The sequence below is a fragment of the Saccopteryx bilineata genome, chromosome 3 (assembly GCF_036850765.1).
Source record: "Saccopteryx bilineata isolate mSacBil1 chromosome 3, mSacBil1_pri_phased_curated, whole genome shotgun sequence".
Lineage (NCBI taxonomy): Eukaryota > Metazoa > Chordata > Mammalia > Chiroptera > Emballonuridae > Saccopteryx > Saccopteryx bilineata.
This window is the reverse complement of record NC_089492.1, coordinates 200,543,916-200,568,373: the sequence shown is the minus strand read 5'-3', so window position 1 is coordinate 200,568,373 and position 24,458 is coordinate 200,543,916. Positions and strand designations below refer to the sequence as shown.

At 42.6% G+C, this 24,458-nt stretch overlaps 1 protein-coding gene across 1 annotated transcript in view; it reads right to left on the bottom strand.

Moving 5' to 3' along the window:
• Nucleotides 1-199: 199 nt before the first annotated feature.
• ST6GAL2 (ST6 beta-galactoside alpha-2,6-sialyltransferase 2) overlaps nucleotides 200-24,458 on the bottom strand; it is a 40,022-nt gene continuing 15,763 nt past the window's right edge. Inside the window, exons 2-5 of the mRNA XM_066264939.1 lie at nucleotides 18,296-18,393; nucleotides 16,452-16,553; nucleotides 13,824-13,998; nucleotides 200-456 (exon numbers count right to left, since the gene is read on the bottom strand). Of these exons, the coding sequence (XP_066121036.1) occupies nucleotides 200-456; nucleotides 13,824-13,998; nucleotides 16,452-16,553; nucleotides 18,296-18,393 (632 nt within the window). The remainder of the gene's footprint in view (nucleotides 457-13,823; nucleotides 13,999-16,451; nucleotides 16,554-18,295; nucleotides 18,394-24,458) is intronic.

The window sequence follows — 24,458 nt, the reverse complement described above, 5'->3', positions numbered from 1 at the left end:
TTTTTGTTTCTTTTAATTCATTATATTCAAAGCAGTAATAAATACCCAATGGCTTAGAAAGAGAACTCTTGTGGCCACCACTAAATTATAGTTTAAAGACTCAAGATTAAAATACCTAAAATATATCTTCAAGTATTCTTTTGTGACTTAGAGCACAACAGTAGTACCTAATTGCACATTTATTCCCAAGAGCCCTTTTTCAAGAGCCGGGGGCAGGACAGCGAACAGCACGGAGCCCTGGCAGGACCACCTTCCCCTTGCGGTGCAGGTCCCCTTGGGCCCCCGTGTTCAGGCGCTGCACCAGGAGCTTCTCATAGAGCAGTGGGTGGTATGCCCCGAGCGTGCAGGCCGCGTCGTAGTACAGCTCGTGATAGTGGCAGAGCTCTGTCTGCCGGATGGATGGGATGTACTCATATACATGCACCTCACTGCACAGAGACATCATGATGAGGATTCCTGAGTGGAAAGAAAAATTGGAACTCTAAGTGGAAGGGTAGCATTTGAAACAGTGGTGGAGGTGGTGATGGTGGTGGGGAGTGATGGTGGTGGGGAGTGATGGTGGCAAAAAGCCCTTGCTCTGCACTCATTCTCTTTACAACTGCAGGGGTCCAGCTCCCGGTAAGTAGGTGCATGTGGTCCATGTGGTGTGGGGTTTATATGTACACATATGTAATACTAGCATATATGTACTTGTTCAGGTAATTACTGTGGGACCCAGAATAGCAGTCAAAGCTACTGAACTTAAGCTCTGCAAGCTAGTTAGTGCCAGATTTGCACCCCCCAAGTTAGAACATCATGTCATATTCTACGCTTGGGTTCCACCTGATTTGCAGTAGTTAGACCTGCTATCTTCCAAAGAAAGCCATGTTATGAAAAAAAAACCTCATCATAAAATAATTGCTTGATTATAAATGAAATATAAAATAGCTGTTTGAATGAAAAGAAATGAAGTCGCAGACACAGAGTTTAAGATTCATATTAACAAAATTATTTCTTTCACTGGAACTGTCAGCATTATAGTTGCTTTAATGTTTTTATTTATTTTTTTATTTTTTATTTTTTTGTATTTTTCTGCAGCTAGAAATGGGGAGAGACAGTCAGACAGACTCCCGCATGCGCCCGACCGGGATCCACCCGGCACGCCCACCAGGGGCCATGCTCTGCCCACCAGGGGGCGATGCTCTGCCCTTCTGGGGCGTTGCTCTGCCGCGACCAGAGCCACTCTAGCGCCTGAGGCAGAGGCCAAGGAGCCATCCCCAGCGCCCGGGCCATCTTTGCTCCAATGGAGCCTTGGCTGCAGGAGGGGAAGAGAGAGACAGAGAGGAAGGAGGGGGGAGGTGGAGAAGCAAATGGGCGCTTCTCCTGTGTGCCCTGGCCGGGAATCGAACCTGGGTCCCCCGCACGCCAGGCCGACGCTCTACCGCTGAGCCAACCGGCCAGGGCAATGTCTTTATTTTAATGTTTCAAATAGACAGCCACAAAACCTAATAATCACTGAGCAAGTCTAGTTTGTGATCTAGGCTAACGGACTTTCTTTTCCTAGCACCACCTTTAAATATTTCTTTTTAAATGTATATATCCCTTTAATTAAAGGGATATCCCTTGTTAAGGAAAAACAGTCACATAGTTCCTGTTATAAGCAATATTTGTCTGCAGAGGACAATCATATTTCTTTTTTCTTTTTCTTTTTTTTGTATTTTTCTGAAGCTGGAAACGGGAGAGACAGACAGACTCCTGTATGCGCCCGACCGGGATCCACCTGGCACACCCACCAGGGGGTGACGCTCTGCCCACCAGGGGGCGATGCTCTGCCCTTCTGGGGCGTCGCGACCAGAGCCACTCTAGCGCCTGGGGCAGAGGCCAAGGAGCCATCCCCAGCGCCCGGGCCATCTTTGCTCCAATGGAGCCTCGCTGCAGGAGGGGAAGAGAGAGACAGAGAGGAAGGAGAGGGGAGGGGTGGAGAAGCAGATGGGCGCCTCTCCTGTGTGCCCTGGCCGGGAATCGAACCCGGGACTTCTGCACGCCAGGCCGACACTCTACTGCTGAGCCAACCGGCCAGGGCCCAATCATATTTCTAATCAACCCTGTTTGCATCATGAAAATCCCCACAACCAGAAAAAGGCCTGCAGAAGGAACACCAGGAGAGAAGAAACAAGGGTCTTTATTTTGCGTAGGAGAAACAGAAAGCTCGCCCAGGGGAGGCAAGGCCTGGACCTAAAAGAACGGCTCAGGAGACGATGGGTGGACAGGAGATGGAAGAAGGGGTCCTGCCTGAGGGGTGACCATAGTGTCCTGGTTGGAAGACTTTAAAAGATGTGACTTGAGATCCATGATACAGTATTGTGGCTGAGAGTAAAACACATTCCTTTTTTAAAAAATTAAATTGATTTTAGAAAGTGAGGAAGATGGAGAGAGGTAGAGAGAGACAGGAACATTGATCTATTCCTTTATGTGCCCTAACCAGGAATTGAACCAGCAACCTGTATGCTCAGGACAACACCCTAACCAACTGAGCTATCCAGCCAGGGTGTAAAACACATTTCTAATGAAGAGAAGATTATTCCATTCAAACTCTATGAAGTAAAGTTGTTCTCAAGAGCGATGCCAACACTCCCAGTTATGGATCAGCTCCTCTCAGTTCTATGTTTCCTGCTCCTCTTCCATGGCTGGCCTACTGCCTAGCTGTGGCTCCTTCCCTGTGCTAGTGAAAAGTGACAGTGAATCAGGTGGAGCCCAGAGAGAACCACCAAGGACAGCCCCTTCTTCCTTTGGTCTCAGAAGGGAGTGGGGACCAGCATCCCAGCACACAGCACTGACGATGAAGAAGTCCCTCCTTCTAGAAGTAATTACTGCTCTATGAACATTTTTTTTCTAATCCTTACAGAACCATCTATCAAGAATTGACACAGTGAAAGGGAAAGTTATGTGCCAAGGGAGAATGAAATTCTTTTATTCCCAGTTACTTTAACCTGCAACGAGTAAGTTGTGATGTGTTAGGGTCTCTCTCTCTGAGGGTAACTGGATCTGTGTCTGTGGAGGGAGAATGGCTTCAGGGTTTCCTAATCAGAGCTATGGACTCTTGTACATGGTCCCGCACTGGGTGCTGTCTTTCCTTTGGGCCTGGTACCAGCTCTGCATAAGGAGGCCAAGGGTCCTAGACACTGGGCATCCTGCGCATTATCCACTAGTGTATTATTAAAATTTGCCTGCAGATGTCAGTGAAGAGTCCTCAGGGGTGTCTGGCACACAGGCATCTTATAAACTAGCAGTGGAACTGTACCCAGAAAGCACAGGGTTCTGTTCCCCAGGTGTTTCTGTGAGCCAGTAGCACAGCTTCATCCATGGGAACTGAAGTCAATTGTATACGAGCTGTTACCTTTGCAACTCTGGTTTTTAAAGTGGATGGCTTTCAAAATTCATGTTATGCTTAAGAAATATGTTAGTTTGCTGTTCCTCCTCCTGAAGCAATTCTCAAACTTCAGCCTGAAAAGAATGACCCAGCAGCTTATTAAAATGCAGATTCCTGGGACTTGCTCCATTCCCAGAGATTTCCTGTTGGGGTCCAGGAAACTGAATTTTTCACAAGCACTCCTAAACCATCTGTAATAAAAATCCATTTAAGAAAATTCCAATCCATCGCAAGCAATACTTTTATAAATGCAATAACAATGAATTATTAGAGAAATAATCACATGATTGGATGACAGTCTCTGTCAAATTTCTATGAAAATTTCTTTTTTTTTTTTTTTTTTTTTTTTTTTGTATTTTTCTGAAGCTGGAAACGGGGAGAGACAGACAGACTCCCGCATGCGCCCGACCAGGATCCACCCGGCACGCCCACCAGGGGTCGATGCCCTGCCCCTCCGGGGTGTCGCTCTGCCGCGACCAGAGCCACTCCAGCGCCTGGGGCAGAGGCCAAGGAGCCATCCCCAGCGCCCGGGCCATCTTTGCTCCAATGGAGCCTTGGCTGCGGGAGGGAAAGAGAGAGACAGAGAGGAAGGGGGGGGGTGGATAAGCAAATGGGTGCTTCTCCTATGTGCCCTGGCCGGGAATCGAACCCGGGTCCCCCGCACACCAGGCTGACGCTCTACCGCTGAGCCAACCGGCCAGGGCCTATGAAAACTTCTTAATATTTTCAATTTCCATACTGATCTAGTTGTAGACCAATAACAACCATTCCTGGCCCACCGACCATGGGGAGAAAGTTGAGGGGAAACCAGGAGCAAGCTTCCAGAATCCTCTGCCATTATAGTCACACAGGATTTACTTACTGCCGCCACACATGTGAAATGGTGCAACCAGGAAAACTTCTTAAGAGATTCAGTATTTAAGGTTTTCACCAGGAACTGGTCATGTAGGCAGTCTCTGTCTGGCACAACCCCAAATCCCACACTCCCAGAAAGAAAAGAGGAGCTTGGTATAAGCCACATTGCTTGCATAAACAGTCTAGACACAGTGAACCACTCTTTTCTTATCAGTTATGGGAGTGGGAACCCTCCCCAAATCCAAGTTCCCAGATGCCAACCTTGTAAGCTGGCCTTCCTAAGGATCAGCAGGCAGGCTTGCTATGTTACTAATTTTTTTAAATTTAGAGTGTCATGTTACTTTGTAATCATTTTTCCAGTGCCAGATTGCCATGGGGAATTCACATCTGGTTATGCTAAAAATGTTATTACAATGTTTTCATTTCCTCTTATGACTGCTCAGAATTACCCAAAAGGCAAGTAGAATAAAAATCATTTAATACTATGCTATTCAGTGAAGTTTTTTTTTTAAAAATCACTTTAGGAAACTTTATGTTAAATAATTTTGTTTATTGATTATCAGAAAGAAACTTCTTTGATTACTAATAAAATTTTTACTGCTTTCAACACAAAGCTGTGGTTTTTGATGGGAAGATTAATATCCAGACATTTTACCATGTGCTTTTGCAAGCCAATCAAATGGACTTGTGGCCAGCTTTTTAAAAATAATTAAATAAAATTAAATTAATGTTAAGTTTACCTGGCCAGATTTTACAAATGAGTCCACACTAGGGATTCACTTGAAGAAAAAAAAGTATGTAAAAATTTCCAGGCAATTACGACTCAAGAGGCATTCCTGTGCCAAACTACATGTTTTAAAATATTGTAGAATGTATATAATTATCAAACCAATTAAAAAGCATCTCAACTGGTCTTAATAAAATGTCACATTATGTAGCTCAACATAACAAGCAATATGTACACTTATTTATTTGCCGCAAAACATGGATAAAAAGTAAGCTTCAACCCCATGTTCTGATTATCACAAATTCAGAATGAACAAAGTTCCTTCTATAAAACTTTACATGGCATATATTGATGTCCTTGATCTGTTTTGGAGTCTAGTAGAGTTTAACCATTGAGCCTTTAGCCTCATTGTGCTTACACTAAAATTATCTTGCTTTTCACCTGGCAGTATTACATCCAAAAACCACTAAAAATGATAGAAATCTCTCCTTCATGAACGTATTCTTTCAACATGTGGCTAAATAAGCTAGGTATAAAGAGAACATAATGCTGGTGACAGGAAAAATACTGGCTTATTTTTCCAGTTAACTATTGAACACAACTCTTATGTCAGGTAAATTAGGAATCTGAGATTGACCAATAGAACACTACAAAACTTACTTCTCAATAAGTGGTGAGCATGCAAGGTTAAGTTTATTGAATAGGCCAGTCTAATGGAAATCTAACAGCTGTTTTGTGGTTTCTCCATAAATTCACCATAAAATAATTTTAAGAGCATCTACTATATTAAATAAAATCATATAGTGCAAGAATAATACCTGAAGGCCAATTTTTAGCTCATTTATTTGATGGTAACATACATTCAGAATTATTTATAGGAAAATGCAAATTTGATTAGTTTTCTTTCTTTTTTGTGTGTATTTTTCTGAAATGAGAAGCAGGGAGGCAGAGAGACAGATTCCTGCGTGCGCCCGACCAGGATCCACCCAGCATGCCCACCAGGAGGAGTTGCTCTGTTGCAACCAGAGCCATTCTAGCTCCTGAGGCAGAGGCCATGGAGCCATCTTCAGTGCCCAGGCCAACTTTGCTCCTTGGTTGTGGGAGAGAAAGACAGAGATAGAGAGAAAGGAGAGAGGGAAGGGTGGAGAAGCAGATGGGTGCTTCTCCTGTATGCCCTGGCCGGAAAGTGAACCCAGGACTTCCATAGGCTGGGCTGATGTTCTACCACTGAGACAACTGGCCAGGGATGATTAGTTTTCTAATCAGCATAACTGTGATGCATTTTACACACTCCTAAATATGGATGTTCAATGGCTTATCATTTTGTGTTAATATGTTATTTTGTGTTAAATCACGAGTTTGGATGATATATTGGATAACACTGGGGAACAATTTTTTTTTCACTTTCTGTTGCATGAGGTTTTAGAACTGTTTCTATATATTTTTGCATCGGTGATTCCAAATCTGAAATCAGTTTTTTTGGTGCATGCTCTAGTTTTTGTGCAATTTTTTTTTTCTTTTCATTTTTCTGAAGCTGGAAACAGGGAGAGACAGTCAGACAGACTCCCGCATGCGCCCGACCGGGATCCACCCGGCACGCCCACCAGGGGCTACGCTCTGCCCACCAGGGGGCGATGCTCTGCCCATCCTGGGCGTCGCCATATTGCGACCAGAGCCACTCTAGCGCCTGAGGCAGAGGCCACAGAGCCATCCCCAGCGCCCGGGCCATCTTTGCTCCAATGGAGCCTTGGCTGCGGGAGGGGAAGAGAGAGACAGAGAGGAAAGCGCGGCGGAGGGGTGGAGAAGCAAATGGACGCCTCTCCTGTGTGCCCTGGCCGGAAATCGAACCCGGGTCCTCCGCACGCTAGGCCGACGCTCCACCGCTGAGCCAACCGGCCAGGGCCGTTTTTGTGCAATTTTAATTGTGTGTGTGTGTTTTTTTTTACAGTCAATGGCATGCATTGGTTTTTAAATTGGGAGTTAAAAGGCAACGACTCTTGGATTGAACATAACCACAAGGCAATTAATATTTTATAAACATCACTTTTTGGGGGGGGGAGGAGAAGGAGGGGGTGGGAGGAGGGGAGGGGCACAAAGAAAACCAGTTAGAAGGTGACAGAAGACAATTGGACTTTGGGTGATGGGAATGCAGCATAATCAAATGTCATAATAACCTGGAGATGTTTTCTCTGGACATATGTACCCTGATTTATCAATGTCACCCCATTAAAATTAATAAAAAAATTAATAAAGAAATCACTTTTACATAATTGTAGTTGTTTTTAAATGTAAAAAATTATAAAACACCTTTTTATTTTAAGATTAAATCATGGCTTCTTCGAGTAGGCGAAAATGTAAGAATAGTCCTGACAGCTTCTGTTATATATGTGGCTATTACACACTTCAACGTCAAAGGCGCAATATTTCATCATTTGTGACACGTGCATATATTGCCTATTTTCAAGTTCCCCTTGGCAATCAAGACAAGAATTAGGCTCCTCATGTTGTGTGTCATAATTATGAGGAAATGCTTCATGACTGGAAAAAATGCAAAGGGATGCCTTTTGGTATTCCCATGGCTTGGCATGAATCTAAAGACCACAGCAGCAGTGACTGTTATTTCTGTCTGATCCATACAAAGGGCATCGGCAAGAAAAATGGCATATGATTGCATATCTTAATATTTCTTCAGCAATATGACCTATCCCACACTCTGAGACACTCCCGGTTCCAGTTTTCAATGGTTTTAGTTCTTCTAAGGACGAAGAAAGTGAAAATGGTGATCAAGTGTATTTTGATAAGATGAATGAGGAAATGGTTGTAGAATCTGAAGGGTCTTCTTCTGATGCCAAGCAGTCATTGACCCCTCAGCAGTTTAGCCAACCTGAATTGAATGACTTAGTAAGAATGACAAAAAAAAAATTGTACTCGTCTTTCTGAAGTATGAGGAGCATAACTGGATCATTTGTGTGAATTTTTTTTTTTTTTACAGAGACAGGTAGAGAGTCAGAGAGAGAGATAGATAGGGACAGACAGACAGGAACGAAGAGAAATGAGAAGCATCAATTATTAGTTTTTCGTAGCGACACCTTAGTTGTTCATTGATTGCTTTCTCATATGTGCCTTGACCATGTGGCTACAGCAGACCGAGTAACCCCTTGCTCAAGCCAGCGACCTTGGGTCCAAGCTGGTGAGCTTTGCTCAAACTAGATGAGCCCGTGCTCAAGCTGGCAATCTTGGGGTCTTGAACCTGGGTCCTCCGCATCACAGTCTGATGCTCTATCCACTGTGCCACCACCCAGTCAGGCTGTGTGGATTTAAAATGGTAAATTTCCTGCTAGGACAACAGAGTTTTCATGAAGTGAAAACTTGCTTTCTGTGTTTGTGGGACAGCCGAGCTCGGGAGAAACATTGGACACAGAGGGAGTGGCCGAAACGTGAAGCTCTGGAAGTAGGGATGCAAAATATTGTGAATGAACCTGTAGTTAATTGAGACAGGATCATTCCCGCCCCCCCCACTTTACATCAAACTTGGCTTAATGAAGCAATTTGTTCAGGCTTTGAATAGAGAAAGTGAATGCTTTCAACATATTATTTCTGCTTTTCCTGCCTTGTCTTTCGAGAAGATAAAAGCAGGCTATATATTCACATATTGAATAAACTATAGCACATTATTAGGACATAGATATTATAACGGCTCATTGATGTAATATTTGATAATATAAAATAATTTGAAACCCAAGTATTCAACAACTGAAGTTATGATATACCTATTTGATGTAATGATATGACCTCTGTAATATCAAAGTCTAATAGATACCTTATTAATATTAAATAGGCTTGTAATGGGTGTATAGTTTAATTCATTTAATATTATAATGCATTTATGTTGCATCATTATATTGTTCACCTATGTATATCTAATTGTTTCATTATAAAAAAAGCACAATAAATTATTAGCTTTGATAAACTCTCTATGTAATTGAATTTCAAACTTCTGAAATGTTTTCTAACAATAAAGTGAGTTTCAGTGAAGGGGTCCTTATGCCAATGCTCAGTCAATGTGTTCCTCAAATCCTACAACTTGCCATTCTTTCTCAATGCATAGAAAAAGGAGTCTTTGCATCTGTAGGTAAAATAAAAAGATTTTACTTAGTTGCAAAGTTAAGCATTTGTGCCCAAATCTGATTTTACTGACACCTTGCCCAAAAGAAAACTCCTCCACAGGAACTGATACTACATATATACCACAGAACCCAGGGAAAGCATAGCTCTGTGATTCAGGCATGGCGATCAAGGACATTGCTGATGCAGAAGTAGCTCCAGGCCCACTCTCACTAAGGGCTCTATGATGGGTTCTTTTGTTCAGCGACTGACATCACAGGTCAGAGTGTTTGGAAATGACGAGGTGGTGAGACAACAGGTCAACAGTTTTTCAACATGACTTTAGAATTTGGAGTACACTTTTGGATAAAAGAAAAAAACAAACACTCATTGATCTTTAAAAATTATTCTGGCAGATAGATTAAGAGGCAGGTGACATCATTTGACTGATTTATAAGAATGTCAGATAAATTATAAAACAGACTCTGGCTCTCTGCATATTTCTGAGCAAGATCAAGAAAGAGGTACATATGTTGTAACATTAGTGGGAAATTCAGAGGGTGGATAGGGGCTCTGCTGGGCACAACTAGCCCAGGTTGTATCTCTTGCCCATCTCTAGTGAGGGGATCACACTTAGATATGGCAAGGGACGAGAGCAGCAGAGGAAGTCAGTGATGTCACGCCATACCTTCTACACATCTGTATCCCATCTCCATAGACGCCAGCCTGCCCAGTAAGAACATAACACCTTATCGACTTGCTTTTTCCCATTCTTTTGTGACTAGCGAAATCTTCCCAGTGCTGCCCTACAGACCTTTCTATGATTATGGAGGTGTTCTGTCTGCACCGCCCAGTACAGTAGCCACGAGGAGCACATTCCTGCTGAAACTCCAAACAGGGCTAGGAACACTGAAGAACTGAAATTTTCCTCTTATTTAATCCTAATCAATTTAAATTTATACAGCCATTTTTGGCTAAAACTGCTATACAGGACAGGACACTGTTAAAAAAATAATTGCAAAATGGCCCACGAACTCATCTTTTCAAAGGGTTTATTATTTGCATGTCTCATGTGAGCATATGTAGGCTAACAGGACTAAGTGACTTGCCAATGGTAAGGAAGCTGAAGTAGATGGCAGAGAAGAATTCACACTCATTCTGCCCGGCCCAGTGACACCCCTGCAAAGACACCCGACTGCAATACCTCTTTCATGTAGAAACCTTAAAGCAAGCATCAGCCTCCCAAAACTCCAAATTCTCAGCACATAGCAATGAAAGGAAGCTGGCCATATATATATGGCATAATTTCTCTCAGCAAAAACACATGGGAGAAATTTCTTCTACAGCTATGATTGACTAACTTGAATTTCTCAAATTATGTTATGAGTATGTCTGACAATCTTCTCTGCCACTGTGCCCTAAAACCTTTGCTCTAATCAAGTATTACACAAATGAATTCATGAGAAGGCGACAATAAGAAAAAGACATTACTAAACTTGGGTCACATCCCATTACGCTGACTAAGCATTGTTATATCCTGTTTACCTTTTGCTGACAAACTAGATTACTATATTTCCCTATGTATAAGATGTACTTTAATTTTGGGGCCTGAACTTTGAAAAAAATGTATGACATAAAGTTATTAAACTCAAGTTTTATTCATCATAAAGTTCATACAACTCATCACTGTCAAAACTCCCATCCCAAAAGCTTGTCCTCATCTGTGTCTGATGATGAATCACTGTCTTCATATATTGCCTCGTCCTCAGTTCCATCTGTGGTATTTGAAATGCCACAACCACTGTCTAAGACACACCCAGTTTTTAGACCTCAAATTTTTCGAAAAAAAAAAAAAAAAAGTGTATTTTATACATGGGGAAATATGGGTATATACTTTTTTCCTAAATCAACAGGATTCAATGGAACTGCCCCCAAAATAAAAAGCTTAGGATTTCAAAAGAGTGACTTGAAAATAAAGTGTCAAAGATATGACTTTAATTAAATAATTTTTTTTCTAAAGAAACAGAATTTTAATAATGACTTTTAAAAATTTCCCCCATTTTGGCTTTGGCCGGTTGGCTCAGCGGTAGAGCATCGGCCTGGCATGCAGGGGACCCGGGTTCGATTCCCGGCCAGGGCACATAGGAGAAGCACCCATTTGCTTCTCCACCCCCACCCACTCCTTCCTCTCTGTCTCTCTCTTTCCCTCCCGCAGCCAAGGCTCCATTGGAGCAAAGATGGCCCGGGCGCTGGGGATGGCTCCTTGGCCTCTGCCCCAGGCGCTAGAGTGGCTCTGGTCGCGGCAGAGCGACGCCCCGGAGGGGCAGAGCATCGACCCCTGGTGGGCAGAGCGTCGCCCCTGGTGGGCGTGCCGGGTGGATCCCGGTGGGGCGCATGCAGGAGTCTGTCTGACTGTCTCTCCCCGTTTCCAGCTTCAGAAAAATACAAAAAAAAAAAAAATTCCCCCCATTTTAAATCATTTTTGTTTTTCAGTTGCTTCCAGTTGCCATGCATTATTATATGAGTTTCAGTGTACATGTACCCCAAGATGGTCACTTAGTAAGTTATGTAATGTCTAATCAAAGGCATGACTTTAAATATCCAGGGAGGGGAACTGTGCTCAAGGAAAATAATATGCAGAGTCACAGAGTAAATTTTGCCTTGAATTCTGCATAAAATATTCACAGTATTACAATACCAAAAACCCACTCCAATATCTGCAAGCCTCAATTCAGAGACTGTGTATGTGCCCTGTATCCATGACCAAATAAGTGTCATCTCCTTAAATCTTCCCTTTATTCACAGGGAGCCATTGTGCAGCCCAAATTAAGGTACAGGCTAATACCTTCATTGAAATTAGGGTGGAGAACATTATACTTTATAACAGACACAACTAATATCCTTTGGTTCTATTACAGCTTTCATATTGCCAAGGAGATCTAAGAAATTCTTTCAGGTTACCCAACTCAGTATAATCAAAGGAATAACGGGGTGTAAGCTGAAATATAAGTAAAGAAATGGGGTAAGACCACAAACTTTGAGGATCAAAGCCTGGCCAAGGGTGATAACTTTGTTACATAATCTATCTTTGGACTAGTGCTGGTGAACTCCAGTGGTGAGAGCTGTCTAAGGTTCTAGAATTAGTCTCATCAAAGCCTGACCAACCAGGCACTATCCTGTGGTCACATGTTTGGCTCCCCAGCCTGGCTTCATGCCAGCATTGTGAGTGGGTGGCAGATGAAGACAGCTGAGGTGGGGTCTACGTGTTCTCCCTTTGAAGTGGGAAAGACCTTAACTGCTGTGACCTACAGAGCATAGCACAGTGATGCTGGGCCAGTCTCCAGGCCTCAGTCTTCGGAAACTGACAACTTCTATCTTCTGTGTTTTGGAACACTTTCTAGGAGTCCATTTAAGACATCCAGTTTCTTCAGAAAATTCTTTTTCTAAAGAAACAGAATTTTTAATAATGACTTTTTAAAAATTTCCCCCATTTTAAATCATTTTTGTTTTTCAGTTGTTTCCAGTTGCCATGCATTATTATATGAGTTTCAGTGTACATGTACCCCAGGATGGTCACTTAGTAAGTTATGTAATATCTAATCAAAGGCATGACTTTAAATATCCAGGGAGGGGAAATGTGCTCAAGGAAAATAATATGCAGAGTCACAGAGTAAATTTTGCCTTGAATTCTGCATAAAATATTCACAGTATTATAATACCAAAAACCCACTCCAATATCTGCAAGCCTCAATTCAGAGACTGTGTATGTGCCCTGTATCCATGACCAAATAAGTGTCATCTCCTTAAATCTTCCCTTTATTCACAGGGAGCCATTGTGCAGCCCAAATTAAGGTGCAGGCTAATACCTTCATTGAAATTAGGGTGGAGAACATTATAGTTTATAATGGACACAACTAAAATTTACTCTGTGACTCTGCATAGGTAGTCCAGTTACCCTGAAACTACCAGGTAAGAGATCATGTGCAGCCACAGTCCTAGCTGCGCCTGGCCTCCTAGCCATCTCTGCCAAGGGGCCAGACATGGGATTGAAACCGTCCCATGAAGCAGATGAATACAGCCACAAGACCCTCATCCATGCTTGTGGGACAACAGTATTGTCCAGGCAAGCTCATGGTGGTTCCCAAAATCAGGAGAGAAAATTAAGTAGTTCTTGCTTTATATCTCAGAATTTGGGGGAGTACATTATGCAGCAAAAGAAACTGGAATTGAATAATTTCCCTTCTAAAACCACCATTCTTTTTTTTTTTCTTTTTCTTCTTTTCCAAGTGAGAGGAGGGGAAACAGAAAGACTCCCGCATATGCCCTGACTGGGATCCACCCAGCAACCTTCGTCTGGGGCTGATGCCCTGCCCATCTGGGGCCATGAGCACAACTGAGTTCTTAGCACCTGAGGCAGAGGTCATGGAACCATCCTCAGTGCCCGGGCCAACTCGATGCAACTGAGCCATGGCTGCAGAAGGGGAAGAGAGAGAGAGAGAAGCGAGAGGGAGAAGGGTGGAGAAGCAGATGGTCGCTTCTCCCATGTGTTTGACTGGGAACTGAACCCGGGACATCCACACGCCGGGCCGAGCTCTACCACTGAGTCAACCGACCAGGGCCTAAAACCACCTTTCAACTGCTTTTATTATGTAATATGAATGTGTATTTATTAAATATTAGGTTAACTGCCTGCACACTCAATCTTTCCAATTTTTAACATATACCTACCAATGAAGCCAGAAGATGGTGGGTTGGGCTGAATCTTCTCCTTAGTGTTCTCCTGGATAATGTCCCAAAGCTGCCATATAAATTTAGGATGAAGAATGTAAAACGGCTGATTTGGGTTTCTCTGACGATGCTGAACGTATGGAGTGAACAGGTTGTAATCTGGCTTCTTGTACCACTAATAGGGAAAAAGAAATCAATACCATCAAGTCCTGAGGACCACACTGTGGAAAGGACATCAGGCAGCACCCAGGAGGGAGGGATTCAGGAGAGGCACGGCAACGAGCACAGAGGCAGCAGGCCTCGCTTGGGAGGACTGGCACTTTATTTTTTAGTAAAACGAGGGACATGGCTAAGGCAGCAGTCAGCAGACTTTTCTGGAAAGAGCCAAATAATACACATGTTGTTAAGCTTTTTAGGGTAATACTGTCTCTTCGGCAACTACTCAACTTGGTCTTCGCAAATGGAAAGCAGCCACACAAGATACAAAATGAATGGCCTGGCCTTGTTCTGATAAAATTTTACTTAAAAACCAGGATCAGACTTGGCTCCTAGCTGTAGTTCGCTGATCCCTGGGCTCAAAAATAATGTTCTCCAAATAGAATCCATAGTGACAGAGAGCAAATCAGTTAATGCCCAGGCCTGGTGTTGGGGCTGGGAAGATGGTGGGACACAAGGGGACTCTCCAGAATGATGAAAATATTCTATTAAAAAATTTTTTTTTAGATTTCTACTTATTCATTTTACAGAGGAGAGGAGAGGAGAGAGAGAGAGAAAGGGGGGAGGAAAAGGAAGAATCAACTCTCAAATGTGCCTTGACCAGGCAAGCCCAGGGTTTTGAACCTGCAGCCTCAGTGTTCCAGGTTGATGCTCTATCCACTGCGCCACCACAGGTCAGGCAGAAAATATTCTATTTCTTATTTGCAGTAGTAATACTTGACTATATATATTTGCTAATACTCATCAAAATGTGTACTTACATTGATTTAATATAAATTATTTTATGAAAAAATGAACTATAAGGTTGATTAAAAAATATTTTCAGAAGTGTCTCAGGTGCCATCATGAAATGGCATCTGCAGAATGGTGTGTGCTCAGCTCCGTGGGCTCAGGCCCCATGCTCCCTTCAGACAGACATCTTGGTCTGCAGTAAGATCCCAGGGAGTGTTCCATAGCTGAATGTGTTCTGTTGTTTTGAAAATGTTGAGAATGTCTGGGCCAGATCATCTTATTAAGTGAACTGTGCCCCCAACCCCTGAGGCAGTGGAGGAAGCTGGAGGAATGTGGGACTTGCTTCTCTACCCTCCTCCTCCCAGCCTCACGCAGCATACTGAAGGACAGGCCCCCCAGATAGCAGCCTGTCACTTAGACTTCAGCGCCATCACTGTCCACACCCCTGGGGCCGAGGGGCTCTGCGCCTTGGACTTGGTTGCTTCCAACAGAGCAAGAAACAAGCTCCGACAGCTGGAAGCTCTGGGTTTGCCAACAAACAGCAAGAAAGGTATCAGAACTTAAAGGCAGAGAACCTTAGTCTGGGGAGGAAGCTGAAAAATTCAAACACCCATCTGATGCTTGATTCTCAACAGAGGGTACCTATGAAAAGCAGCCAGGCTCCTCAAAAAGTGCACATTGATACTGTATGCTACACTTCTGAAAATGGGGCTCTGACAGATGAATTTGAAAAATACTCTCCATGTGGTTCTCATTTGTAATCCTGGTTAAAAACTGGTTAGTAATCACACTAGGTAAAGGTCCAGCCTTAGTGTCAAGATGAACAGTGATAGAACATTCTTTTCAGAGGGACCCCTTCAACCTTGAACAGCTCTCTTAGAAAGTTACCTCTTAGTGGAGCCAAAATCAGTCCTCCATCCCCCCCCCCCCCAAAAAAAACCCCTGCATTCTTTAAGTCATAGCAGAACAAGTGGAAAGATACTCATTGGCACAGCTGACGGCATCTTTCCCAAGGCTAAATTCTCAACCATCTTTCCCAGCCCTCTTTAAAAAACACTGACATTGATTTTCATCCACAGTTTCACCAAAAGTAACTGGCTGCTTGCTTAGACAGGCAATGATTTGCCAGAAAGCCATGCATACATCTTGCTTACATTTTGATGGCTAGTAATAATCTTGTTTATGCTATATTATGAGATTAAGTAGGTTTAGAAGCAGAATCAAAGAGGGACACACTCAAGGAAAGCCTGGACCAGGTTCACTAAAACAATAATAAGCTGTTGGTATGCAAGTTTAGATTTTGTTGCCAAGCACCTCCAATTTATTTCAAAAGGTTTTGTAACTTCTTGAAAGGTGATGTCACTCTATCATAATGGGAATATTTTGAGTTTAATCACCCCAACCTCCAAGATAACTAGAAGTTTCTGAACTTTTGGACATTGTACATTAAAAAAAAAGTCCTCCAGAGCAAAAGCCCTTTTGAGATGGACAATGTTCACCAAGTACGCTATTGAAAGTGGGTATCAACATGGTATGGACAACCATGTATTTAAGTAGCATCCATATTCAGTTTCATCATGTCTATCAAAGCTTAATCCTTGACATGTTCCCATGAGTAATCAGTAGAAGGCACCTTCTGACCATTAGGGTTAGGGCAGGGGCAACAAAGGACAGACTTACCAAGTTAAGATTTGCAGAATAAGGAGCGGGGTCCCAAGCCACCAAAATGACATCTTTATACAATGAATTGTCAATGAAGTGATGGTTGGGGTTGGTCAGAATCTGGAAATACATAGACAAATCATTTTAAAGCAAGTGTTTGGTTCTTCAATATTATATTTAAAAAATAGATGAAAAAATTTTTTCTTGCTATAATTCATTTTTACAAAGTTTCTCAGACATGTTTCCCTCAAGGGGAGGGAAAGAGGCTGGCACTGCCTGCTAAAGCACTTAAAATAAATGTTTGGGGACATTTTTGTTTGTTTGTTTAAATCCATCTGTCCTTACATTTTCATTAAGCACTGTACTCATATCTAGTGGCATCAAATAGGCTCCTGAAAGATGTGACTCTCTAGGTAATTCAGGTCCCCACAACCTTCTCCAATTGCCTTCAGAGGTCATTTGGAGAAGGTTGCAGGTGTGAATGAACTGAATTATGAAGGTGCCTCTAGGGTGCCAGACTCAGGACAGAGGAGACAGATAGAGCCAGTCAGCCTGAGTCAGCCCTGGTATAACTGTCCTCTCTCTAAGGCCCTATCTAGGTTGGAATGAGTTCCTCCATCTCACCTGCCAATAACCATTTTTTAAAACCACTTTTTTGGAAAAAAAACCTAGATTTTCTTCAGCTTTAAGGTGCAATTTTTCAGTTTTTTTTCTCTCGGTTTTTAAGATGTACTTTTTCCTTCACTTCTTAATATTTCTGAAGTTAAAATATATCTTACAGGTGACATGCATTTTAATTTGGTGGGGTTTATCTCCTCCTCTCTGAAAAGCTGTTGTTAAATGAATGGTGAGTTTTATCGTCAATGGCATCTATAAGTTAAGGAATATGGAATTGTTTCTTACCTTGCTATATGCTGTCTAGCTTAGGCAAAAATCTAATCTTTTGTTCTGTAAGCAACTCATCATAAATCATTCATTACCTCGTATTTTTCTATATAGGTTGAAACTCTAGAAATTATTGTGGTTTGTTCTGAGAATAATTTTGCTACAAATTAGGAAAACATTCTTATTAAGAATAGAAAAGAGGTAATTTCATTTTTGATCCATTTTCATTTAAAAAATTTTCAAATAACAGAGTAACATTTTCAAGGTACCCTACTGCCCTTGGATTTTGTACCTTTGTTTTTCTCTTCTTCATCCCCTGTCTTCTCATGGCCATGACTTCTAAGTATAACATCTTTTGTAAGTCTACAAAATGCAACATGCTAAGTCTATGATATATATATAAAATCTATATCTATCTATATCTGTATCGGTATCTATATCTAATAGATTTTCCTTTTGATCTTATTCATTTTCTTCCCTAGTCATTCATTCATAAATTTCTATTTCTTTACATTTTTTCTCAATTAATTAATTTTATCAAATTTTTTTAAGTGAGGGGAGGGGAGATAGACAGATTCCCACATGCTCCCCAGCTGGGATCTACCCAGCAAACCCATCTGGGGCTGATGCTTTTATCAACTGAGCTATCCTCAGTGCCTGGGGCTGATGCTTGAACCAGTCGAGCCCCTGGTTGTGAGAGGGGAAGATAGAGAAGGGAGAGAGGGAGGAGAAGAAAAGCAGATGATTGCTTCTTATGTGTGCCCTGACCAGGGATCGAACCCAGGATATCCATATACTGGGCTGACGCTCTATCCACTGAGCCAACCGGCCAGGGCTATTGATTCTTTATAATTACAAGACCCATAGAAATAAGGAAGATCATGATTTATGGGTAAGTAGGTAACTTTTATTGACTCAACCAGTTAAGCTGTTCCCTACAGAATGCACAGCATAGAATGCACCCTCCATCCCCTTACCTGGGAGTTTATGATGCGCACTGTGGTCTTACTCCCCACATCTTTCTCATAGCCACGTGTAGGAGCAGCATTAAATCTCAAAACTGCATCATGAGAATCTAAGGGCACATAAGTGACACACTCACTTTCTTTTTCCTCTGTAGAATAAAGATAATCTAGGAAAATATTTTTAAGCAAATCTTTCAATACCTGAAGCTAATTAGACACCAACAATGAAGAGATCCATACACATATTTTTCAGTATACTGTTTGTTTAGAATGAGATGCTGCCTAGGGGCAAATCAACATGGAAATATAAATCCATTCAATTACAATTAGTCCTATATCTCCTGACTTATTTGTTTCACATTCTTTAAAAGGAGCATGGTTTTTGCAGTCATCCTCCTAAAGGTTCCAAAGATTTTGAAGACAGAATCTACAGAAACAGATAGGGATGCTATCAGCAGGTTTCTTGCTCGCGGCTTCTCACTGCTTGTAGAGAACGAAGGCTGCCCCAGTGCCTCTGATGCTGCTGCTGGCACCAAGACCAAGTGTGCCTCTCACACGGTGGAAGCCACAGCCTTCAGTGCAACTTTAACCCTTTTGGGTGCTGATTTGTGCTTAAAAAAGAATACCAGACCTCATTTCTGTGCATCTTTACATACTGCTGACTGTGCCAAGAAGACCCATGTGAAAGCAATCATAGCACATTCTTAATTTCCAGCAATGGTCTGACTTATGGCTGCAGTCCTAGAAGAAGAGAGAAACTTATCAATGGTATTGGCTACCAAGACTATGTATAGTCCATAAAGGCACATCTTGGTTCATGGAGTTTCAACCACAATGTAAATCTAAGTTTCTCTTCCTTTGACTTGACAGTCAGACTTTCATAAGTTCTCTGACATCCCAAAAACAAGACTCCCATATCCTGGAGGCTGATAAGCAAGACAAGAGCTAGACATAGAGCAAAGTGAGCTCAACCTCAATAAGGGATGGAAACGGGACAGTATGCTCCCTTTCCACAAAGCAGCCCACATACATACATAGGACTTGAAATTTGTGGTGCCAGCTAATGTGTTTCTCAGAAACGAGCCTAAAACCAGAATTAACCAGCAATAAGGGATTTTTCCATGGGCTATTTTTAGGTTTAAAAATTCTATGTATATTTCAACTTGGAGCAATGAAATGCCTGTTTGTGAGAGAGTGAGAGGTAAGACTATGCACTTCTGATTTGCCAAAGAGCCATGTGGATCCATACCTCATTTATGGGGACCACACCCTGCTCAAGTCCCTAAAGCAGCTTGCCTTCTTCACTTGAGTCTGCTGTCCCCTCCTGAGGAATCTCCTTGGGAGGACTCTTCCTACTTCCTAAGCAGTAGAAAGTCGGAACATGTGCACCATTAAAACTTTGTTATAAAAGATGCCTCTCTTAACAAGCAATGAATTCAGAACTCAGATTCCAGTTTTAAGCAAAACCAATACAGTGTTGAACACAAAAAATGCTTAAAGGACACCTGGCTACGTCATCAAAAGAAGTCCTATAATGTTCTTTTAGGGGAAATTTTGCTATAGTCAGCAAGCTATAACCTGCCACTTATTTTAGGAAATGAAGCTGTACTGTCACACAGACACACACATCTGTTTATCGAATATCTGTAACAGCAGAGTTAAGTTGTGAAACCCTATGGCTCACAAAGCCTAAAACATTTATTATCTGGCTCTTAAAAATAAGAAGTTTGCCAACCTCTAGATTTTTACTTTTTTGGTCTCCAGGACTGCTTCACATTCTTGGAAATTTATGACAACCCAAAGACGTTACATTTATTTGTACTATCTTTATAAATACACATTAGAAACTAAAATAGAAAAAAGTTAAATATTTATTTATTTATTTTAAAGTAACATTTTAAAAAATGAAACATACATTTTCAAAAAAAAATAGCGAGAAGACTGGCTCTGTTTTAAATGTTAGCAAATCTCATTAATGAATGACTTTTTATAAGACAGTAGTTTCTCCTAGTTGCTTCTGCATGCAATCTGAGGCAATATATTGCTTTAGTTGAAGTGTATGAATACACGGATATATCACTGAAAATGAAAGGAATATCTGAAGTCTTTTCAGATTACTGTGAAGTCTTCTTTGATACCTCATCAAAACTTGACAAGGACAAGTTTTGTAAAAGGAGAGGAATGCACCACCATATAAAGAAACTTTTCATGCTGTTACATTAAAACCCATTAGTTTATCTTGCTCTTAAAATAGATGATTCACCCATGCATAATTTTGTAACATTGTATAATGTTACAAATAAGAACTATCACTTCAATAAGTTACCCAGATCTTCCAGATAGTGCATTTTATTATAATGTAAATCAAGCTTATTACCGAAAGCCTAATTTTATCACTGGCAACAACAGTGTCAGCTATTTTCCTACAAGTGACAGGTGTAAGGTCCGGTGGAAAATGGGGAAAAGTCATGTGGGGAACCCAAACCCGGGAAATTTGGCTAGGACCGCCCACAACCAAGCACACCAAAAGAAAGTTCCCAGGAACCCTTTGGAAAAGAGCGACAGTCTGTCAGCCAGTGAGATTTCACTACGTCGACCACGCTAGGGACCCTTTAAATATCCCTCATGCGGTTTAATCCTTGTGACTTCCATAACCTCTGTCCCCAGGACTAGGGATCTTGTTGGGCGGGATGCGCTCTATACTCAATAAAGCCTTTTATTATTCCACACTTCATAGCTCTGGACTCCTTCCTTCTTTCTCAGCGGGGAAAAATACCTTACATTTTGGTGCCGAAAACCCTAGGAGTTTGATGTCTGCAAGGACCGCTCCTCTGCCCTTCCCGTCTGAGAAAGAACCAGGATCTCTGACCCTTCTACCCACTTCAGCGCATGGTGCAGTAAGTCCCCTGCCTCCAGCCACCCTTGAGTTCTTTCCGCTGAGACTCCCTGTCCGGAAACCGTAGCTACATCAGGGAAGTCTTTCCGTTCCGAGTGTGTGTAACCGTGAAGATGTCCTGAGCACATCCACTTTACCTTATCCGTTCGTGGCCAGAGCTTAAGCTTTGGGATGCCAATCCTCAATTCTGACTACTCCAAGGACTGAGGGCAGCCGTGGGGGCACAGGAATCTCCCTCCCTAAAGAAGAAGAAACTGTTCTTCTCCACTATGGCCAGGCTACAGAACCCACTGAATTAGCCTCCTGAAGGGACTTTTGGTTTTAACACCTTCACCAATTTAACTATCGCCAAAAAAGCTGGAAACTGATTGGAGATCTCTTACATTCACGGCTTCTAGTTATTCGCACACCTGTCCTTAATCTCTATGCCACCTGTTCCACCACACAGGCCCTTTTTCTGGCCAGAGAAACTTCACCTAAAACCTCCACTCCTGATCTTTCCTTCTCCGTGGACTCCCAACTCTCTTTCCCTCCTGCCTGCCCCCCAGGGGCACCCCTCTCTTGGGACTTCTCTCTGGTCCCTCTGCAAACCACTTTGCTTGGGTCTCTTCCCGCCGAGAGACCCTCCCCTCACTTCGCAAAATCCTGTTTCTTTTTCTTTTTTTTTAATAGAGACAGAGACAGAGTCAGAGAAAGGGATAGATAGGGACAGATAGATAGGGACAGACAGACAGGAATGGAGAGAGACGAGAGCATCAATCATTAGTTTTTTGTTGCGACACCTTAGTTGTTCATTGATTGTTTTCTCATGTGTGCCTTGACCATGGGGCTACAGCAGACTGAGTAACCCCTTGCTCAAGCCAGCGACCTTGGGTCCAAGCTGGTGAGCTTTTGCTCAAACCAGATGAGCCTGCGCTCAAACTGGCGACCTTGGGGTCTCGAACCTGGGTCCTCCGCATCTCAGTCCAACACTCTACCCACTGCGCCACCGCCTGGTCAGGCAAAATCCTGTTTCTTATTCACTACTACCAGTCTCTCTTTCTCCTCCCCTGCTGGCCAGGGGCCCCTCCCTTCTTCATTGTGTTCTTAAGCCCCTCCTCCGTTAGGCCATTCTCCATCTACTATTGGCTCTTACATCGGTTTGCAGGACTCCAAGGCCCAACCTCAATTTTCTTACAGGAAGTTCTGGCCCTGTCCTGCCTCTAGCTCCAGCATTTTTTCTCGGATCTGGGTGCCGGGCTCCGCACAAACCCTCCTCCTCTTATTCTCAACCCCCAAACCCCTATCCATAACTTTGAACACAGCATTTAAAGTTTTTAATGGTCCCAATCTTGTTTACCTTTTCAAAGAACCAGTTCCTAGTTTCATTGATCCTCTGTATTGTTTCTTTAGCCTCTATGTCATTTATTTCTGCTCTGATCTTTATTATTTCCTTCCTTCTACTACATTTGGGCTTTACTTGCTGTTCTTTTTCTAGTTCTTTTAGATGCAGGGTTAAGTTATTTGAGCTTTTTTTAGCTTCTGAAAGTGTGCCTGTAGTACTATGAACTTCCCTTTCAGTACTGCTTTTGCTGTGTCCCATAAATTCTGAGTTGTTGTATGGTCATTGTCATTCGTTTTGGATTTGGGCAGCTTTGAAGTCTTGACTTGTTTGTTTTCTTAACAGGTGATAGTCTTGTTTATTGATCTCAGTAGGGGGCTTCCTTGAAACTGTATCCAGGAATGCAATGGGTGTAACCTGAGACTCTGAAGGCCTCTTCTGCCAACTAATCTCTCTGAGGGCAGGGTGTTTTCTCAGCTTCAGTAGGGGGAGGTGTATCTCAGATCTCCATGGATACCTGAGTTACTGCCCCTCCTCCCTACTTCTTGTTTTCAGCTGTGTCTTGTTGCGCTGATTGGAGCTAGAGAGATGTCCAGAGAACTCTGATCTGGAAGCAATTCAGTACTGTTTTGTGGAATGTTCAATCCCTCCCCTAGCTATGGCCGTCCTCCAGCACAGATGAGTCAGCTTTTTTAGTTTGTCTCCTGCATTCCTAGCCCCTCATAGTCTGTCCCTCTCTCTGTCCTTTTCACTTGGGAGATAAGCTGGTCTTTTCAACACACCTCGCTCCCTGGTTGCCAGGCAAGTGGCTGTGAGCAGTATTTTCTGCTCTTTTACCTGGGGTGCGATCCCCTTTGGGCTCTCAGCCTCTCCCTCCCCTCCGTTCCTGTAAACAGGGGAGATTCAGGCGCTCCCTAGCAGGTTTCTTGTGGCTTTTTCTTTGCTCCTTGTTTTTTGAGAGCTGTTCTTGTAGTTCAGAGTTGGTTTTACACGCTGATTTTTCCTAAATTGATTTGTATTCCAGTTTGGTGGTGAGAGCTGGGCGTCTGTGCGTCCGCCTACTCCGCTGCCATCTTCTAATCTCTAACCTAGACTTCTCTTAAATATTATATCACTCCCCTTTTGTTTTAAATCCTTACAGGACCACATCTGCTAAGTTTCTCCAGGCACGGCCAAACAGATGTTCTTCCTGAGACCCCTCAAAGCCACCACCTTCCGATCTCCCCCTCCCCACGATGCCCCTAATCAGCAGGAATTAGTCAGATGAATAAATGGCGCCCCTATTCTATTTAACACAAAAGGTCAGAATGTAAGGTCCGGTGGATAATGGGGAAAAGTCACGTGGGGAACCCAAACCCAGGAACTTTGGCTAGGACCACCCACAACCAAGCATGCCAAAAGAAACTTCCCAGGAACCCTTTGGAAAAGAGTGATCATCTGTCAGCCAGTGAGATTTCACTACATCATATGAGCTCGACTACGCTAGGGACCCTTTAAATATCCCTCAGGTGGTTTAATCCTTGTGACTTCCATAGCCTCTGTCCCTGGGGCTAGGGATCTCATCGGGTGGGATGCGCTCTGTACTCAATAAAGCCTTTCATTATTCCACACTTCGTGGCCCTGGCCCCCTTCCTTCTTTCTCAGCGGGGAAAAATACCTCACAACAGGCTCACTTAATTCTTTTTTGAGAGAATATCATCCAATGTCCAAGACTGAATAAAGACTCTGAGTCATCACGTTAAAGTAAGACTTGCAGTTCATGATAAAAATGGCTAGTTTGGCTCACAGCTCACACCAATGTTTTTCTATTGTGTGTTGGCATGCAGAGGCTTTTCAAGTTATTTCCCACTTTATCTTAAAGATGCCGGTACTCAAAGAGTGAGATTTAATAAAACCAACAATTTTTACTGCTTCATCAAGGACATCCATCAGTGCAACTGGCATTTTTTTTTTTCTTT